At 35.1% G+C, this 18,093-nt stretch overlaps 1 protein-coding gene across 1 annotated transcript; it reads left to right on the plus strand.

Annotated features, from left to right (window-relative positions):
* Positions 1–4,156: 4,156 nt before the first annotated feature.
* On the plus strand, positions 4,157–16,708 carry POL (Protein phosphatase 2C family protein). The gene is made up of 4 exons (XM_059583050.2): positions 4,157–6,954; positions 13,492–13,605; positions 15,680–15,944; positions 16,436–16,708. The coding sequence occupies exons 1-4, from the start codon at positions 4,726–4,728 to the stop codon at positions 16,549–16,551; spliced, it is 2,724 nt and encodes a 907-aa protein (XP_059439033.2). The 5' UTR covers positions 4,157–4,725; the 3' UTR covers positions 16,552–16,708.
* The last annotated feature ends 1,385 nt before the right edge of the window (positions 16,709–18,093 follow it).

Below are 18,093 nucleotides of genomic sequence, written 5' to 3' on the forward strand. Positions count from 1 at the left end.
TATATATTAGATCAAAAATAGTATACTTTTCCGAGCACCAAATCCACCACTTTTGTAAGAATTGAACCACAACGATTATCACATAAACGATTTCTTTACTTTTTCTTTTTTTTTTTTTTTTAAAAAAAAAATCCAATATATGGTTTTATATATATATACACACAACGAATTTTATGGTTTTTGATTTTTTTTTAATCGCATATATTGGATTTTAATTATGGTTTTTAAAGTAAGGTATATATATATATATATATGAGGAACGATAGGGACCCAACTTTTTTGCCCAACAAAAGTCCAACTTTTGCATTATTTATTTTTTTAAAATAAAATAAAATAAAAAATGAAAAAAATGTTTAAAGCAACCCTATCTATTTTTTGTCTTTCTTTTATTTGGTATTTTTAAAAAAATGAAAAATGGTATTTTTTTCATAATAATGTCATTTTTTTTTAAGAAAATGTCATTATTATGAAGAAAAATACTATTTTTCATTTTTTAAAAAATACTAAATAAAAGAAAGGCCAAAAATAAATAGGGTTGCTTCAGACATTTTTTTCATTTTTCATTTTGGATTTTTTAGAAAAAAAATAAAAGGTAAAAGTTGGACTTTTGTTGGGCAAAAAAGTTGGGCCTTTAGCATTTCTATATATATATATATATATTAAAGGACCGATTCACTGCTTAATAAATATAAAAACGTGGAGAGAGGAAACAAAATATGATTTGTATTATTTGTTTCCTTATTAAATTTGGACATTAATAATAGTTAATTTATTGAATAATTTATATATGAAAAATTCTTAAAATATAATTAAATGCTCTTAATTATGCAAATTTAATGACCAGTTTTTTAAGTAAAAACCGGTTCACTCTTAAAAAATCAGTTAAAAAAGTATGACTTAAAAACCGGTTTTGTCTTTTTTAAAAAATGTTCACGCCACATGTTGCAATATTAAGGCACTTTTGAGAGTGATTCGACTATTATATATAATATATATGATATGATATGTCAACCAATTTATTTTCAGCATAGTGTGATAATAGTAGAATAATTGTGTGGTATAAAGCATTACTCATGATATTTAATTAAGCAATGCTAATTAATATATTGACACATAATTAATATATTAACAATTGTGTACACAGTGATCTTGAAAATCTAATAATATTATTAGTGAACACATTAATATATTAAAAAAAAAACTTTTGGTCTGAACAAGATCTATTCTAATAGCGTTGAAAAGAGAAAAGAAAAAATAAAAAAATAAAAATAGGACAGAGGATTTGCTTCTTTGCCGTCATCATCTAGTGTGTTTGGTCAACAATGTGGGGGGAGTGGGTGCTTGTGGAGTTGGCAGTGCATGTTGATACTGGGCAGGGCTACTCTTATTAGTTATTACTTTTCTCCTTATTTTCAGTAGATGATTTTTTATAGTTTCGAATTTGGGTATAGGCTTTTTCCTTCTTTTGTTTTTTAATTGGCGGCGGTGGATTTCCGCCCTCCAAATCTCAACACCTATGTATCAATAAATGCTTCTTTTTTAGTCGGGAATAATAAGAGGAACAAGATACTAATGAATCATTTAAAAGTTGGAATAGGATCCTCCAACCCTTTCATGGTCCATCCAATTAATACAAATTTCTATGGGTGGAATATCACAATTCCCATTATCTATCTGATTGATGCGGGTTGGGTTTCTTGCCATTTTGGTGTCATGAATTTTGTTGATGCAATTTTTGGTCTATATTACTGTTTGCAAGCCATATTTCTTCATGGTTGAGTTATGAGCAGAATTTCTCACAGTCAAGGGTTTCCGATTGGAGCGCTGAAGATTCTTTGATGCTCAAGTTAGCGCCTCATATATGAGTAAAAATATATAGTTATGATATGCCACAACTACTCAATATTTTATGTGTGTAAAGTGAAATATATAAAAGGGAAAGAGAGGCGATGGAGAAAAAACAGCCTCCTGGAGAGGAAGAGGCGTGAGAGGGAGAAGACTGAAGAGAGTATAGAGTCTCCAAGAGAGGGAGACTGAGAGAGACTCGGTTCCAAGAGAAAGGGGTACTTTCTCCTTTTGTAAGCCAAGGTGGACACGTGTCACCTTTTGAATGGGCAATGACAAAATAGTAAATAAACATAAATAGATGGACATATTTTATCCCCAACAAATTTGTTATGTGGTTAGTCAAAACTGTGCTTTTAATCAATCATTTTAATGTGTAATCAAATAATTATGTGTGAACTCAAAACCTGGATTAGTAAAGATTAAAAATAGCATGATTTCTCCAATTTTATGTCTTTTTTTCCCCTCTTTAAATCACACTAGTTATCTTTAAAACTCAAATTAATAAAAAAAAAACGTTGAATAACCCTATTTAATTGATACTTTAACAAGTTAAATGATGGCTTTTTTGACATGAGATATAATAATTTACAAATTTAATGGGAAACTGAATGTTAAAAAAAATTAGTGAAAATCAATAACTGAATTTCTGCTGATATAATTGATAAGTAAAGGGTAAAGTCTACTTAATCCCCTCAAACTACCATCTCAATGACAATCTACCCCCTAAACTATCAATTGCGACAATTTACTCCCCAAATTATCAAAACAATGACAATGTACCCCTAATACTAGCAAAATAACAAAATTACCCTTATAAAATTTTCAATAAGACAAAAATACCTTTAAAATTTTGAAAAAAAAAAAAAAATTTAGTATTTTTGTTTTTATTTTAGTAAGGGTAATTTTATTATTTTGTTAAAATTAGGGATACATTGTTATTGTTTTTGTAGTTTAGGGGGTAAATTGTCGCAATTGATAATTTGAAGGTAGATTGTCATTGGGGGTGGTAGTTTAAGGGGGTTAAGTAGACTTTACCTATAAATAAATAAGAGAAAATGGAGGGATTTAAGGAGAAACTTTAGGAGCAATTATCAAGAGATGTGAGGAATATGTTGACTCTTTGGGGATATAATTAGAAAATGTTTGGTTGAAAGAAGGGGTTCCATGGTTGACTTGGAGGGTATTAATATATGAAGTTAAGGGCATAGGCTCCACAAGGGCCCAAAAAAAAAAAGAAAAAAATTGGGAGTATTTGTTCAACTAATTAGAAAAGAAAAAGAAAAAGAAAAAAAAAAAAACTAATGATTTGAAGATAACTATTTTTTTTTTTATATATATATAAACTAAATTAAATATTTCTTAGATATTCATTCTATCGTTATCGTTTATTGACTTTTTTTTTTATAGCAGGTTTTCATTAATTCAAATGTGTTGATAATTTTAGAACACCAGCATATAAAAAGTGGTTTTCGAGATTTTACTAAACAAGAAAGTTTTTGTCCTGAATTACCATTTTTTTTACATGTCCACACGAAAGGAGAAATAGGGATTTGAACTAGTGATTTTTATTTCATGAGGCGTGATTCACAGTCGATTGAACTACCCATTGGAGACCTGATTACCATCTGTTGAGTGTTGACACGGTGACATGTATTCGTGATTTATAATTATATTTCAAAAAATTGTGGTAAAACTTTGAGCTAGGAGAAGAAAAAAAAAAAGAGAGAGAGAGAAGAAAGGGGGATGGCATTGGCGTCCCCACTGCATCCCCAACTATCCGATTTCATTGATGAGCATGATGATGGGGTTAGTGCTTACTTATTGACTCCAACAGCACCATTACACAACCAATCATTTGTTAGAAAATTAATAAATTACGAAAAAGAAAAGAACCCAACCCATGTAAATTGTAATGTAATGTAATGTATGTTCTCACTTCTCAGCGTAATATTATATATATATATATATATATATATATATATATATATGGGCGTGGTTTCTTTTTATAGTTTTTACCCTCCCAAAACATTTGAAAACCCCAAGAAAGAGACCCTCCTTGATGAACTCAACTTTGATTCTCCATCATCAGACCAAATCCCAATTTTTTTAGTATTTTTTTTTTAATATATAAATATGTTTCAACCCAAAAACCGCATTTTCTGCTCTCTTCCTCTTCTCTCCCCAACTAGTCAAAATGCACACTCCAACTCTCAATCCTTGATTTCTCACCGAAACTCTTTTTCTCTGAGTCTCTTTTAATTCTCTTGGAATGCTCTCCTAGCTTTTTTTTTTTTTTTTTTTTTTTTTTTGGCTCTTGCACAGTTGTGTATGTCTGCATGATTCAATCATGTGGGTATTGCTTTCTCTTATTTGGATATTTGTCAGATTCCACAAAGATATATCTGAAATGGGTTTGCGTCTTTGTTTGATTCTGATGTGTTCCATTCGCTGATTCACTGTCCTTTGGCGCTCCTAGATCTGTTTTCGGCTCTGCTCGATCCACTGCTTTATTCCTGCTTTAGTAGCTTTACCACTACCCACAAGGTCAGATCATGGCATTTTACCGTTTATAGTTGTTGCTTTGTTTCGGTATTTTCTGCTTGCTATTTCTAATTGATGAGAGAATTTAGCTGGTTTGCACCGAGTGATGCACAAAAAGTTGGGTCTATGCTCTTTGAAAAACACTAGAGGCTCTTTGATGCTTTGAGTCCGACAACTTGATGATGCATAGGCACCGGAGCAATAATAAGGTGGTTGGGGGGTTTCTTGGGCTTTTGCTAATTCGGCTCAACTCTTTTATTCTATATTTGTTCATGGTGCATAGTTGCACAAACCCTCCATCTCAGAGGTATCTGTTATAAGTTGTGAAAGTAAGTAATGGGCAACGGAACTTCTCGTGTTGTCGGTTGTTTTGTGCCTTTCAATGGGAAAAATGGCGTTGATTTAGAGTTCTTAGAGCCACTAGATGAAGGATTAGGCCATTCCTTCTGTTACGTTAGGCCATCAATTTTTGAATCTCCTGCCATTACCCCATCAAACTCTGAAAGGTATACTGTTGATTCGAGTACCCTCGATTCTGAAACGTTAAGTGGGTCATTTAGACATGACATGATAGATGATGCCTCGGGGTTACACAGAACATACAAGAGCGTCCCAGAAACCACATTTAAAACCATCTCAGGGGCATCGGTCAGTGCCAATGTTTCTACGGCTCGGACTGGTAACCAGAGTGCACTGTTTGCCAGTGATGTCCAAGAGCCCGCTGCATCATTTGAAAGCACCTCCTCATTTGCCGCAATCCCTTTGCAGCCTGTACCTCATTGCTCTGGACCATTGAATGGATTCATGTCTGGGCCGCTTGAGAGAGGTTTTGCTTCTGGTCCTTTGGAAAGGGGAGGTGGTTTCATGTCCGGGCCGATTGAGAAGGGTGTAATGTCTGGTCCACTTGATGCTACTGATAAATCTAACTTCTCTGCACCACTTGCACGCATTCGGAGAAGACCAGGCCTCCAACGTCTCATGAGGAGTGTGAGCGGGCCTGTGAGGAACACTTTCTCCCGGACCTTCTCAAAACATTCCGGGGGGCCTAGTTGGATGCAACGGTTTTTCTTGCACCCGGTGTCTCAATTGGCCTGGCATCCTAAGGAGCCAAAGTTTCGAGCAGATGCCTCACGAAACTGTCCTGAAGGTGTGCAATCTGAAGGGGAGTATAGATGTATTCACAACCTGCAATGGGCTCATGGCAAGGCTGGTGAAGATAGAGTTCAAGTTGTGCTTTCGGAAGAACAAGGATGGTTGTTTATTGGGATATATGATGGTTTTAGTGGGCCAGACGCACCAGAGTTTCTGATGAGCCATCTTTATAAAGCAATAGACAGAGAACTGGAAGGACTGCTTTGGGATTATGAAGACAAACCTCTTATCGATCCATTGAAACCTGAACCCCATAATGCTGGACATAGAGAAGCAGCTTCAGAGTCCAGCAAGGTGGACCAGCCGAATCCTGATTCAAGTCAAATAATTTATTGTGGTTTAGAGGATGTGTGCAGACATCAATTTGTTAGAGGTCAATCTTCTAACTGTGAAATAGTTGAGGAAAATGAAGAAGTTAGGATGGGTGTCGAACCCAGTTGTGAAAAGCCCTGCATCTCAGGAACTGCAGCTGTTTCTGTGCCAGCTGCAAACTCGAGTGGTCAAGGCAGAAAAAGTATGCGGCTTTATGAGCTACTTCAGATGGAGCCTTGGGATGGACAAGGTTCTAATTTAGTCTTGGAAGTCGGGAACCGAAGAAAGGTTTCATGGGATTGTCAATTGAGCCAAGAAACTTTGGATTCTAGGCAAAACTTACAAGAAAATCAGGCAAGGTCTTGCTCGTTGGACCCCAAAGGAGATAGTTGTAGCCATCGGGGTGAAGATCCCACTACTTCGGGTGAAGACGTAGGGGTTAGGGTCGAATCCGCTAATCATAGTGTTGTAACTGCTCTTTCTGTTTCAAGGCAAAGGCAGAATACTAGAAAGTCATTAATCAGTTCAAAGATTAGAAAAATGTATCGGAAGCAAAAGTCCTTGCGTAAGAAACTTTTTCCTTGGAGTTATGATTGGCACAGAGAGGAGAGTTTTGTTGATGAAAGAATGGTGGAGCCCTCGGGGCCTATTAGGAGATGCAAATCTGGTGTTATTGATCACGATACGGTTTTAAGAGCAATGGCTCGAGCTCTTGAAAGAACCGAAGAGGCTTACATGGAAATGGTGGAAAAGGCTCTTGACAAAAATCCGGAGCTTGCTTTGATGGGGTCATGTGTTCTAGTAATGTTAATGAAGGATCAAGATGTCTATGTCATGAACCTAGGGGATAGCCGTGTGATCTTGGCTCAAGAAAGACCAAATGACCGTTATCCTAATCCAAGTAAAGATGATGTGAGACATAGGAATAGATCCAGAGAGTCATTAGTGCGTATGGAGTTGGACAGAATATCGGAGGATTCTCCAATGCATAATCAGAACAGTCAGCTTAGCAAGATAAATAAAAGCAGAGAGGTTTCGTTATGCAGATTGAAAATGAGAGCAGTACAGCTTTCCACCGATCACAGCACAAGTGTTGAAGAGGTGTGTTTCCAATTTTCTTAACGATTTAATTTTGTTACTGTTATTTGATTTTTCTATAAAAAATTTATGTCATTTTGATTTGTGTATTCTATCTTTGACATTTCTCTGTTACATTTTTTGCGTAAAATGTACCTATGTGCCCCTTTTCATTTTATGCAATTCTATTAACACCGATTGAGTTTCCAGTTCTTTTAATCACAAAGATATTGTATGCAATTGTTCTAATCAATTACTTCTTTACACTTTCTATTGAAATCGTTCAAGCAAATTAGTCACATGAGAACAGTTGTATACTGCAGGAGATGTGATTAAAGAAAGTTGCTGTTGAGTGAGTGTGTGGAGTCCTACATATCTCATGTGACCAATTCTGTTAATGATTGGAACAGGAAATGAATGGTAATAGTTGATTAAAATAATCGGTTACAAAAATTGATTGGAAACCCAAGGGGACCACAGGGCTCTAGATGTATTTATTTTACTTTCTCAGTTATTTTGTAAATTGTAAAACGGTGTTTTACCCCTGTTCTCATGAGTATTTGTGCATTTGAATGCCACATTTGTAGAACTTATTGACCATGGCTGCCAAACTGTCCACTTCATCTTAGAATTAACTTTTTTGTTGTATATTATCTAAATTATATAATACATCTTATAATTTATATTATAAATTATATAATATAAATTTATATTATAATATATATTATAAATTATATAATATAAATTTATATTATAATATATAATATAATATATACCTTGTAAATTATGCCTTTGATTTAATTCCCAGTTTTTATGTACTTCACATTTGCTTATGGACTATTTGTCATTACACTAGAACAGTAGTTAGTCATTTGCTCAAACAACAACTGGTCTTTCTGTTGTGCCTATTACTTAAATCTAAATTGTACTTATAAAAAAAATAGATCTAATTGGCAGAATTTGGCTGCCAAACCCATGCCTACTAGTTAGGGCTGTGACGAGTCGAGTATTGCATGTTCGGACTCGGCTCGACTACATTAGATATGTGTTCAAACTTGGCTCGAACTCGAGCTGAGTTTTGGAGACCTGTTCAAACTCTGCTCACTGAGACCCTAGTCATGTTCAAGCTTGGCTCGAACTTAGTAAGGGTCCCTAGCCGAGCCCCCAAATGAGTACACGATTGGCTCAAGCTTGAGATATTTTTATTATAAATTATGATTCTTAAATAATTGAATTAAGAATCTGAAAGTTAAAAATGTGGCAAATATTAATATTTCATTCATGCATCAAGCTAGGCGTGCTATGCACAAGTTATTTAGATTTACAAACCCAAGCATTAGCTTCCCTTTCTATAGGGATTCTCTTGTGGGATTATTTTGCACCTTCCCAATGTGGGATTTGGGAGGAAAGGATAAATTAGTAAGTCTTTGTTTGGTGCCAAAATTCATTTTGATCCCTTTGGTCTCGATGCATTGGTTCGAAGACCTTGAAGTCTTGCTTAAGGTTCGCACTCCCAGGGTTTTGATCGACTTTGTATTCTGTGAGCTTCATCCGTCTGGTGAGGACAGGTGCAAGTGAGGCAAATGCCTAGAGTCTTTTGTTTGTTAAGCAAAGAGCAGGATTTGTTGTAATTCATCTCAAGGAAGATTGATTATTCTAGCTGGATCTTGATTCTTACTTCATCTCAAGGAAGATTGATGATTCAAGTTGGATCTCGGTTCTTACCTCATGTACAATGAATAAAAATTGTGATGTTCTTTGGCCGGTTGTAAGGAAAAGGGCCGCATCAGTGTGATCATGAATTACCGAAAAACATGATTGTTGTGTTTTCAAAATTGTCCATTACAAGTGTCATCTTAGATTCTGTGTGAAATTTGTCCAATGATCGAGAAAATGCAGTCTTCGATGCGTTGAAGCCGTTAGATTGAAAAAAGAAAAAGAACTTTTTACTTGTACAAAATATAGTTCAAAAAGAAAATGCAATCTTCGAGCTTCGATTCTATTAAAGTATTTGATTAAATGATTAAATTTATCTCTTCCCATCAGCTTAAGCTTGTAGGATAAATAGTAATTTAACATGGTATCAAAGTTAAATGTCATGAGTTTGAACCCTAACTCTACTATTCACCTTCCATTTAAGTATTCTACGTGCTTGGCATCACCTATTGAAATAGAGTTTGAGCCCACGCGTGATGGTATCAACTTAAGTTTTTGAGATAAGTGGTAATTTAATAGATTCTATGTATAGAATATAGTTTAGATAAATGTAAAAGAATGAACATTTTGCTTTGCTTAAATGTGCTGCTTATCTTTTTCTTTAGTTACTTCTTGTATAATCCACTTTCAATTGAGGGAATATTGTTTCTAGTTGTGTGGTTCCAATCTGAAAGAGTGAAGGACTGTTCACTGGACTAGATGTTTGGCTCATAATAGTTTGGCAAAAAACTATGTCTTTCAGATATTTAATTGGGTAATATTTTGGAAGGACCAACAATATGGTACGTAAGGATATAACTTGATGTCGCACGGCTAAGCAAACATCATCTTCTCAATTATGCTTAGGTGCTTTTCTATTTTTTATTTTTTTATTTTATGAATAAGTGCAAGTTTTTGGGCCACATATAATACTAATACTATATACTATTATATGATATACTTATATAGTTATATATATTATATTACTTATCAAAAAAAAATAGTTATATATATTATATTATATCTCATATACTTATAATTATAATTCGAATCCTCTTGGATGCAAACAATTATTTGGGGCTAGTCCACCGGTAAAGCCGGAGTATTACCTAATCCGTGTGGAGATGGCGCTTTACTCGGGTCCGAGGTTTACCTAACAAGAGTGGGTACACGAAGTGGCCCTGCTTTGAAGGGGTTCCACGTTATCAAAAAAAAAAACTTATAGTTATAATTCGTATATATATACACTAACTAATTTATTAAATCCTATATTCATATAACTAATTATCATATAACTAATTTTTTAAATTAAGCAGGCAACTTATCAAAAAAAAAATATATGTATAGGAATTTATTATATTTAAATGCAAAACATTTAATGTAATAATGCTATATAATTAATATTCTTACATGGTGCTATATCATTTTTATTAATATGTTATTATCCTAAATGTATAATTTGTAAGATATACTTTAATACTTATATAGGGTAATTAGGTTTACGTTCTCAATTTTTAATGAAGCCTAAAAGATCATCTTGGAATGTGAGAGGATTTAATGAGGGGGATAAATGATTGATAGTGGAAAGTTGATATTGTCTGTTTTCAAGAAACTAAGCTAGAGGTCGTGTCTCGCAGTGTAGTTCGTAATTTGTGGGGTTGCCATCATTTGGATTGGTGTTGTTTGGCCTCCAAAGGGGCTTCCAGTAACATTTTGATTATGTGGAATAGGAGAGTGGTAGAAAAAATTGACGAGTGTGTGGGGAAGTTCATCCTAGTTGTTTCGTTTAGAAACTTTGAGGATCACTTCTCTCGTACTTTTGGGGGTGTTTATTGTCCTAATTCTGGTGGGGATAAAAGGCTTCTTTAGGATGAATTGTTTGGTTCTAACGTCACCTGTTTCCCTAGTGAGAGATTGGGAGAAGCTCGTTTTTGCGCAACCATGGTGGAGTTCTTTGTTTTCATTTTTTATCATGACATGATGGACCTTCCTCTTGTTGGTGGAACGTTTACTTGGTTGAATAATCAGGATACACCCTCTTGGTTAAGGATTGATAGATTTCTTGTTTCTCCGGTTTGAGAAGCCCAATTTCCTGGTCTGTCCCAGAGGAAGCTTCCTAGACTATGCTCAAACCACTTTCCGATCTTTCTTGACTGCAGTGACTTTCAAAGAGGTAGTAGATACTTCAATTTTGAAAACATTTGGCTAAAGTCTGAGGGTTTTGTGGATAGGGTGAGACAGTGGTGGGACTCTTATCACTTTCAAGGTTTGCCGAGCTTCATTTTGGCCTGCAAGCTCAAGGCTTTGAGAGTTGATTTAAGAAGATGGCACGGGGATGTGTTGGGCAGTGTAGGGAGGAAGAAAAAGATCCTTTTGGAAGAGTTACGAGTTCTTGCAATCTTTGAAGAAGAGAGGGCATTAGGTGAGAAGGAGAGATTGAAAAAGGCAAAGGTGTTAAGTGAGATAGAGAGCTCCATTCTCACGGAGGAAGTGAGTTGGAGGCAAACATCTAGGGCTTTGTGGTTAAGGGAGGGTGATATGCGCACAAAGTTTTTTCACATAATAACCAAATCTAATAGAAGAAAAAACTCCATTGATTCTTTGTTAGTTGATGGTACAATTTCTACCGATTGGGTGGAGATTAGTGAGCACATTGTCCAATTTTACAAAAATTTGTATACAGAGCAATTTAGTTGGCGGCCTATGCTAGACGACCTTTCTTTTGGCCTATATTGGTGAGGTTGAGGCCAATTGGTTGGAGAGAGATTTTGAGAAAGGGGAGGTTTTGGAGGTGGTGAAAGATATGAATGGTGACAATGCGCGGAACCCCGATAGTTACTCTATGATGTTCTTCCAAGCTTGTTGGGATGTTTTAAAAGAAGACCTTATGAAGGTCTTTCATGACTTCCATGCTAGAGGGAATTTTGAAAGAAGCCTAAATGCTACATTCATTACTCTTATTTTGAAGATTTATGGGGCCATTGATTTCAAGGATTTTCGCCCAATTAGCCTGGTGAGTAGCATTTACAAAATTATTGCCAATGTTTTAGCTAATAGGCTACATATGTTGTGGAGGAAATTATTTTAAGTCTCCAAATGCCTTCATCCGGGGAAAGCACATCCTAGACCATGTTCTCATTGCTAATGAATGCCTTGATAGTATTATAAAATGTGGGGAGTAAGGTGTGCTTTGCAAATTAGACTTAGAAAAAGCTTACTATCATGTTAATTGGAATTTTCCGCAGTACATGCCAAGGAGTAGTTTTGGGGGGAAATGGTGTACTTGGATAGCCCATTGTATCTTGTTGGTACATTTTTCTGTGTTAGTGAACAACACAGCCATCGAATTTTTTTAGTAGTTCTCATGGCTTGAGACAAGGAGATCCTCTGTTTCCACTGTTGTTTGTCATTGTGAATTTTTTTTTGTGTGGACAGCTTCTCATGCGAATATTTTGACATTGGATAATTTGAGAAAGAGAGGAGTCATAGTGGTGGAATGGTGTTATATGTGTAGGAGGAGCGGGGAATTTATTGATCATCTTTTACTCCATTGCGAAGTAGCAAGAGAATTATGGAGTGCGATCTTTACCCTGTTCGGAGTCGACTAGCTTATGCCTACAAGGGTGGTACATGTTAGATTGTTGGCGAGGTCAATTGGGTAGCCGCTCAGTTCTAGATGTGTGGAGGATGGTATCGTTGTACTTGATGGAGAGTCTTGGATTGCAGGGTTTCGTCTTTGCCTATGAAGTACCTTGGTCTTCCTTTGGGTGTTTCTTTTAAAGCCGAACCTATTTGGAATGACATTATTGAGAAGGTGGAGTGTTGTTTGGCTGGTTGGAAGTGGTTGTACTTGTTTAAAGGTGGTAGGATTACCTTAATAAAAAGCACTTTATCTAATTTGCCTACCTACTTCTTGTCATTGTTCCCCCTCCTAGCTAGCATTGAGAATCAAATATGAGAAGTTGTAGTGGAATTTCTTGTGGGGAGGTATGGGTGAAGAGGTCAAATTCCACATGGTGAGATGACTGAAGGTATGTTCTTCCATCATTGAGGGGGCTTTGAAATTTGCACATTTTCAACCGACCCCTTTTAGGGAAGTGGTTATGGCATTACGCCTAGGAGAGAAGGGTAGTGGTTGTTAAATATGGCATTTAGTGGGGTGAGTGGGGCTCTAATGAAGTCTCTAGGTCTTATGGGGTGGGTTTCTGGAAGTTCATTAGGAAATGATAGGAGGAGTTCTCTAGATTTTCTAGTTTATGGTGGGTGATGGCTCCAGGATTAGTTTTTGGTACGACGTGTGGTGTTGGGAATGGCCCTTTAAGGCAACATTTCCGGAGTTGTATAACATTGCTTGCCTTAGGGATGCTTCCGTGGCAATTCATCTTCAATCCTCTAATGGCTCCCTCCGTTGGAACGGTAATTATGTGTCACTCTATGATTGGGATTTGGAATTATTTTCCTCGTTTTTCTATCAACTATATTCCATATGGTTACTAACTTAGTATTAGTATAATATAATATATTACACAAGCACATTTTTGTGTTCGCAATTTGCTCATTTATTAAATGAACCAAGACCAAGTCGAGTTTATCCGAGTTGAGCCCAAACTTGTTTGCGAGCGGCTCTGTTCGTTTAACAGCCCTACTACTAGTGGTTCAACCAATTAGTTGTGTGCATTGTGTGCAGTTTCTTCATCAATTAAGATAGACTTCAAATAATCTACTTTCATTTATGATTTATGACGCAATCAAATTAAATTTTAGTTAATGGATATATCTAAAACCAGATATAAATCAAAGAAGAGCAATTTGTGCTGCAGGAAGTTTTTATGTACCAACAAGTTGAGATCTTTTATTTTCTTGCAGGAAGTTTTTAGAATTAGGGCTGAACATCCGGATGACAACCAGGCTGTATTTAATGATCGAGTGAAGGGGCAATTGAAAGTCACCAGAGCATTTGGTGCTGGGTTCCTGAAGAGGGTCAGTTGCTTTTGTAAATTTAACCTATCTGAAAAGTTCTTTCTTGGCCACAACATCTTAGGAACTTTTATTTCTTTGAATGCTTCAACACAATTGCAGTTATAGTATGTAAATATTATGTCTGTATCCATATGTGCCTTTGCATATATGCTTGGGATAACTCGCAAGGTTGCTTAGATTCTGGAGAATAGAGGATGAAATGCAACCAGGAAAACATGATGCATACATTATATTATTCCGAAAGAGGCCTTTTTTTTTTTTTTTTCTTCCGATTGAAACTCTCTCTCCCAAATTTTGTCTAATTAGTTGAACATTTTTCTCATAGTCAAAGAATTCTCAATCTCATTTAAACTTATGTCTCAGTATCCTTTTATCTTTTGTTTTTCTCTTATATAGTATTATCTAATTTTCACACATGCTAACCAATAATTAAACTCATCGTGCCTGTGGCCTTTTGGCCAGATGCTGCTGTAATTCTTCCATAAGAATGGTTGGTGAGTTGGTGGATGGGTACAAATCCTGTGAGGGAGTTATTTACTAATACAAAAAATAACTATAATCTACCAATAAAAATGATAGCAAAAGCGATAAATAAAATGATGGTTTGGAACAAATCTTATATATTCACTGATAAATTTTGGATATCTACACTTCTCTCTTTTATGTCTTTCTTCCTTGATGTTGGAGTTACCTGGTTGTAGGAGTGGTCAAACCATAGATCATGATTTTGTAGTCTTTCCAGTGTGTGCTGAATCAAGTTGAACTTGATTTGGGTCATGCCTTAATTGCGGCACTATAATCCTGTATATATTATATCTGCTAGTGCATGATTTTACATTTTGATTTATATCCATTTTTCAGGAAGGGCAAAAAAGCCCATCTATTTGCTGTAATCCATCTTGGACAACTCTACATGATTTTACATGCATATAATGTCTCCTAAGGATCAATAATAGAAATGCTTTAGTAGTTTAGTTATTAGTATGCCTTACGGAAAGCAGAACAACATTGTAATATCAGAAAGAGTGCTTCTTAAATGCAATTGTGGTAATAAATGTAGAATTCTGACAAGAGTTATCAAATATGCTTTTGCTCTGGAACTTATCATGGTGAAAATGTGGAGGTACTGCATTATTCGAGGCACACATTTCAGTGTGTGTGCAACCACAGCCATAGGTGCTAAGCCTAATGCAGAACATAATGCAAGAAACCAATTAGTGTTAAATAAATATAAATATTTTTCACATTTATGTGTGGGTCATGTAATAGTGCTTATCTGCATATAATTTGAATAATATGATTTAATATTTTTGAAGCCTTGCAGTTGCTCTCTTTCTTGAAACTTTAATTACCATACAGATGCACCATCTCCATATCTATATTACAAACACACAAAATGGTTGCTGCTAACGACTTGAGCAGAAACTGTTTAAGCAGTAAGGGTTAAAAAAACATTTTTAGAGCTTTGAAAAAGAAGTTGGTTTGGTTGTTTGTCTAATAATGGTTTCTGTTTTAAACTTTCTGGTAACATGATTGTTACCTAAGTCATTTCAAAGTCTTTGTGCTGCGTCAAACTCTTGCTGACACTCTCCAGACATACAACAATAGTCACAATTTCTCTTTCAGCCGTCAGTGTCTGACACTGTGTGCCCATTGTTGGGTGGCATTCTGTGTGATGTTTGTGCAAAAGCAGTTCAACAAATGAAGGCATATCTAAACAATATATTTTTATATTTTGCTGTGGAATATGTGAATTGTCTGAATTTAAGCTCCTTGTTAGACAGTTTACTCTGGTTTGCTTCCATCTGGTTGTGCTTTTTTCCAAGAGTTACTTGGCTTATAATGCATCTTCAGGCTACTGTGCATATGGGACTACAATAAAGTTGAGATCATATGACTCTTAAGTGTTGAACTAAGACTACTGTGCATCCTTCATTTCCTTGAAAGGAGTGTCATTGATGTCTACCTTTGCAGATCATACGTTTACAACCCATCTCTTTTATTTAGCTTTGTGTCATTGCATTTATGTAGAAAATTAATTGAACAATTTTATGGTTTCACTTGTTGGGTGCAGCCAATTTGTAACGAGGCTCTGCTGGAGATGTTTCGGATTGATTATCTGGGAACTGTTCCTTATGTCAGCTGCATTCCTTCCCTTATTCACCACAGACTTTCCTCGAGTGATCGATTCCTGGTACTCTCCTCTGATGGACTTTACCAGTACTTTAGCAATGAAGAGGTAGTTGCTCATGTCACTTGGTTCATGGAAAATGTTCCTGAAGGGGATCCTGCTCAGTACCTAATCGCAGAGCTTCTCTTCCGTGCTGCCAAAAAGAATGGTCAGTTGATTGATGTACTAGTCTTTTTCATTTTGTTATCACTCCATGTAAGCTTTGATCGGATGATACTTTTAAGAAAAGAAAAAGGAAAATCTTCAGTGGGATGGCAGTAAATAGAATGTAGTCTTTTTCAGTTTGATATGCATGGATTGCAGGGTAGCACACCTTCCTTGTGTATGTTCGTTAAGCACATTTCCTTGCTCAATTTCTTTTACCGTAGTATGATTTGTTTGACTTTTTGAAGCCATTACAGAGAGAGTTGATATCATTGTGTATGCTTTGTTGCTTCATTATTTGAAAGCTAGAGGTGCTACGCTCTTGCTTGAGCTTTTGTTTCCCAAATTAAAAACCGATTGGGGGAAAATGCATGCGTTCCAATAAGAAAAAGAAAAGAGGAATTACATGAAAGAAAATTTTAATGGAAAACGGTAGTAATTGATGTCTGCTCTTCTCTGTCATTCTTATGAGTGCTTCTTGATGATTGTTTGCAGGAATGGATTTTCATGAACTGCTGGATATTCCTCATGGGGATCGACGCAAATATCATGATGATGTTTCTGTTATGGTTGTTTCACTGGAGGGAAGGATCTGGAGATCATCTGGATAATTGTTTACATCTATTTTTTATTTTAATTTTTTGTTCATTTTTGGTTCCTCTCTCTCTCTCTGCTAGGTTATTTCACGTTTGCACATTGCATCAACAAACAATGTCACAATTTTCAGGCAAGGAGTAAATCATTTATGCATTTCAGAAATCAGAATCAGTGTCTGGACATTTTTTGAAATAGAAGTTTTCCTTTTGTTTCTTTCTTCCTCCTTAATGTTTAATATTGGTAATATAGGGCAGGATGATCTAACCATTACCATGTTGCTAAAAGGCTGCCACCTTGGAGCATCTCTAGCAATGATCATTTTACCTACTCAAAATGTTACTTTTTGTTGGGCTATTAGGTTTTTTACTACAATCTCTAACAAAAACATCTATTCAACTCTCTACTTTCTTTGAATATATATATATATAAGAATAAAAAAATCTTATTAGGTGCTACATAGACTTTCATGTATATGTGAAAATTTATTGTAGCAAATTTTATAAAAACTTATATTTTGAAGCGTCTCTTTGAAAAAAAAAAAAAAAAAAATCATAATAACTATATTTATCTATAAGAGATGACTCAGAACATATGCTGGATATGCTCATGAATCACTTCATAAATTTTCAGCATTCAAGAAGCCATGGTTACCAGGTAGGTGCCCAGCTTAATCCCACTTCCCCTTCTGCCTATATGAAGTTCTGCTCTTCAGATAGAGTTAATTTGACTGGTCAATTGAGACACTAGGGAAAGATTACGGCTAGAAGATTGAGGAATAGACCCAGTGTGCTATGTCATTGCCACACTAATTTATGCTACTTTAGATGCCAAAACACATTTCGATAAGTAGAAGTGTCAAGGCGGTTACGGGCAATAACCGCTAACCGTAACCGCCTTAGTGGTTAACCGTTTTTTTAAAATTGAGTTTTTTTTTTTTTTTTTGGCTTTTTAGGCCTTTTGGGGCTTTTTTTTTTGGGGGGGGCTTTTTTGGACCTTTTTTTTAAAAAAAAAATTTAAATTTTTTTTAGTGTCTTCTTGGGCCCAATTGCTATAAAAAGAGCTCATATTCGAAAATCAAAAATATCTGACGCAAAATTTACATTTACTTGTACTTTAAAAAATTTTCCTTAAATATTAAATCATAACCGGTGAACATTTTTTTTTTTTTTGTTTAAAAAAAAAAACAACATAAAAAAAAAAAAAAAAAAAAAAAATTCAACACAACATATAAAAAAAAAGTTCAGAATTCAGACAACTGTCACAAAGTATAAAAAAAATATAAAAAAAGTTCAACACAAAACATATAAAATAAGTTCAAATAAAACATTAAATGATACAAATAAAACATTAAAACTTCATCAATCCTCTCATTTGGTCCTCTAGCAAATTATGTTAACATCAAAAGAAGAAAAAGTTATAAACTTAAACATAATAATATTAAGGTACAAGCATGTACACATATCAAAACGTGCTTAATATAATTGTATTGTGATTAAAATACTATGACAATTCAAAAAATGATAACTTTCGTTACTAACAAACCACTAGGCAAAAGA

Source organism: Corylus avellana, chromosome 1 (genome assembly GCF_965113065.1).
Source record: "Corylus avellana chromosome 1, dhCorAvel1.hap1.2, whole genome shotgun sequence".
Taxonomy (NCBI): Eukaryota; Viridiplantae; Streptophyta; class Magnoliopsida; order Fagales; family Betulaceae; genus Corylus; species Corylus avellana.

Bases quoted from the DNA above. Each gene is read 5' to 3' on its own strand.
- POL (XM_059583050.2), top strand. From the start codon at position 4,726: ATGGGCAACGGAACTTCTCGTGTTGTCGGTTGTTTTGTGCCTTTCAAT. The intron at 6,955-13,491 runs GTGTGTTTCCAA...ATTTTCTTGCAG, and splicing joins ACAGCACAAGTGTTGAAGAG to GAAGTTTTTAGAATTAGGGC. The intron at 15,945-16,435 runs GTCAGTTGATTG...GATTGTTTGCAG, and splicing joins CCGTGCTGCCAAAAAGAATG to GAATGGATTTTCATGAACTG.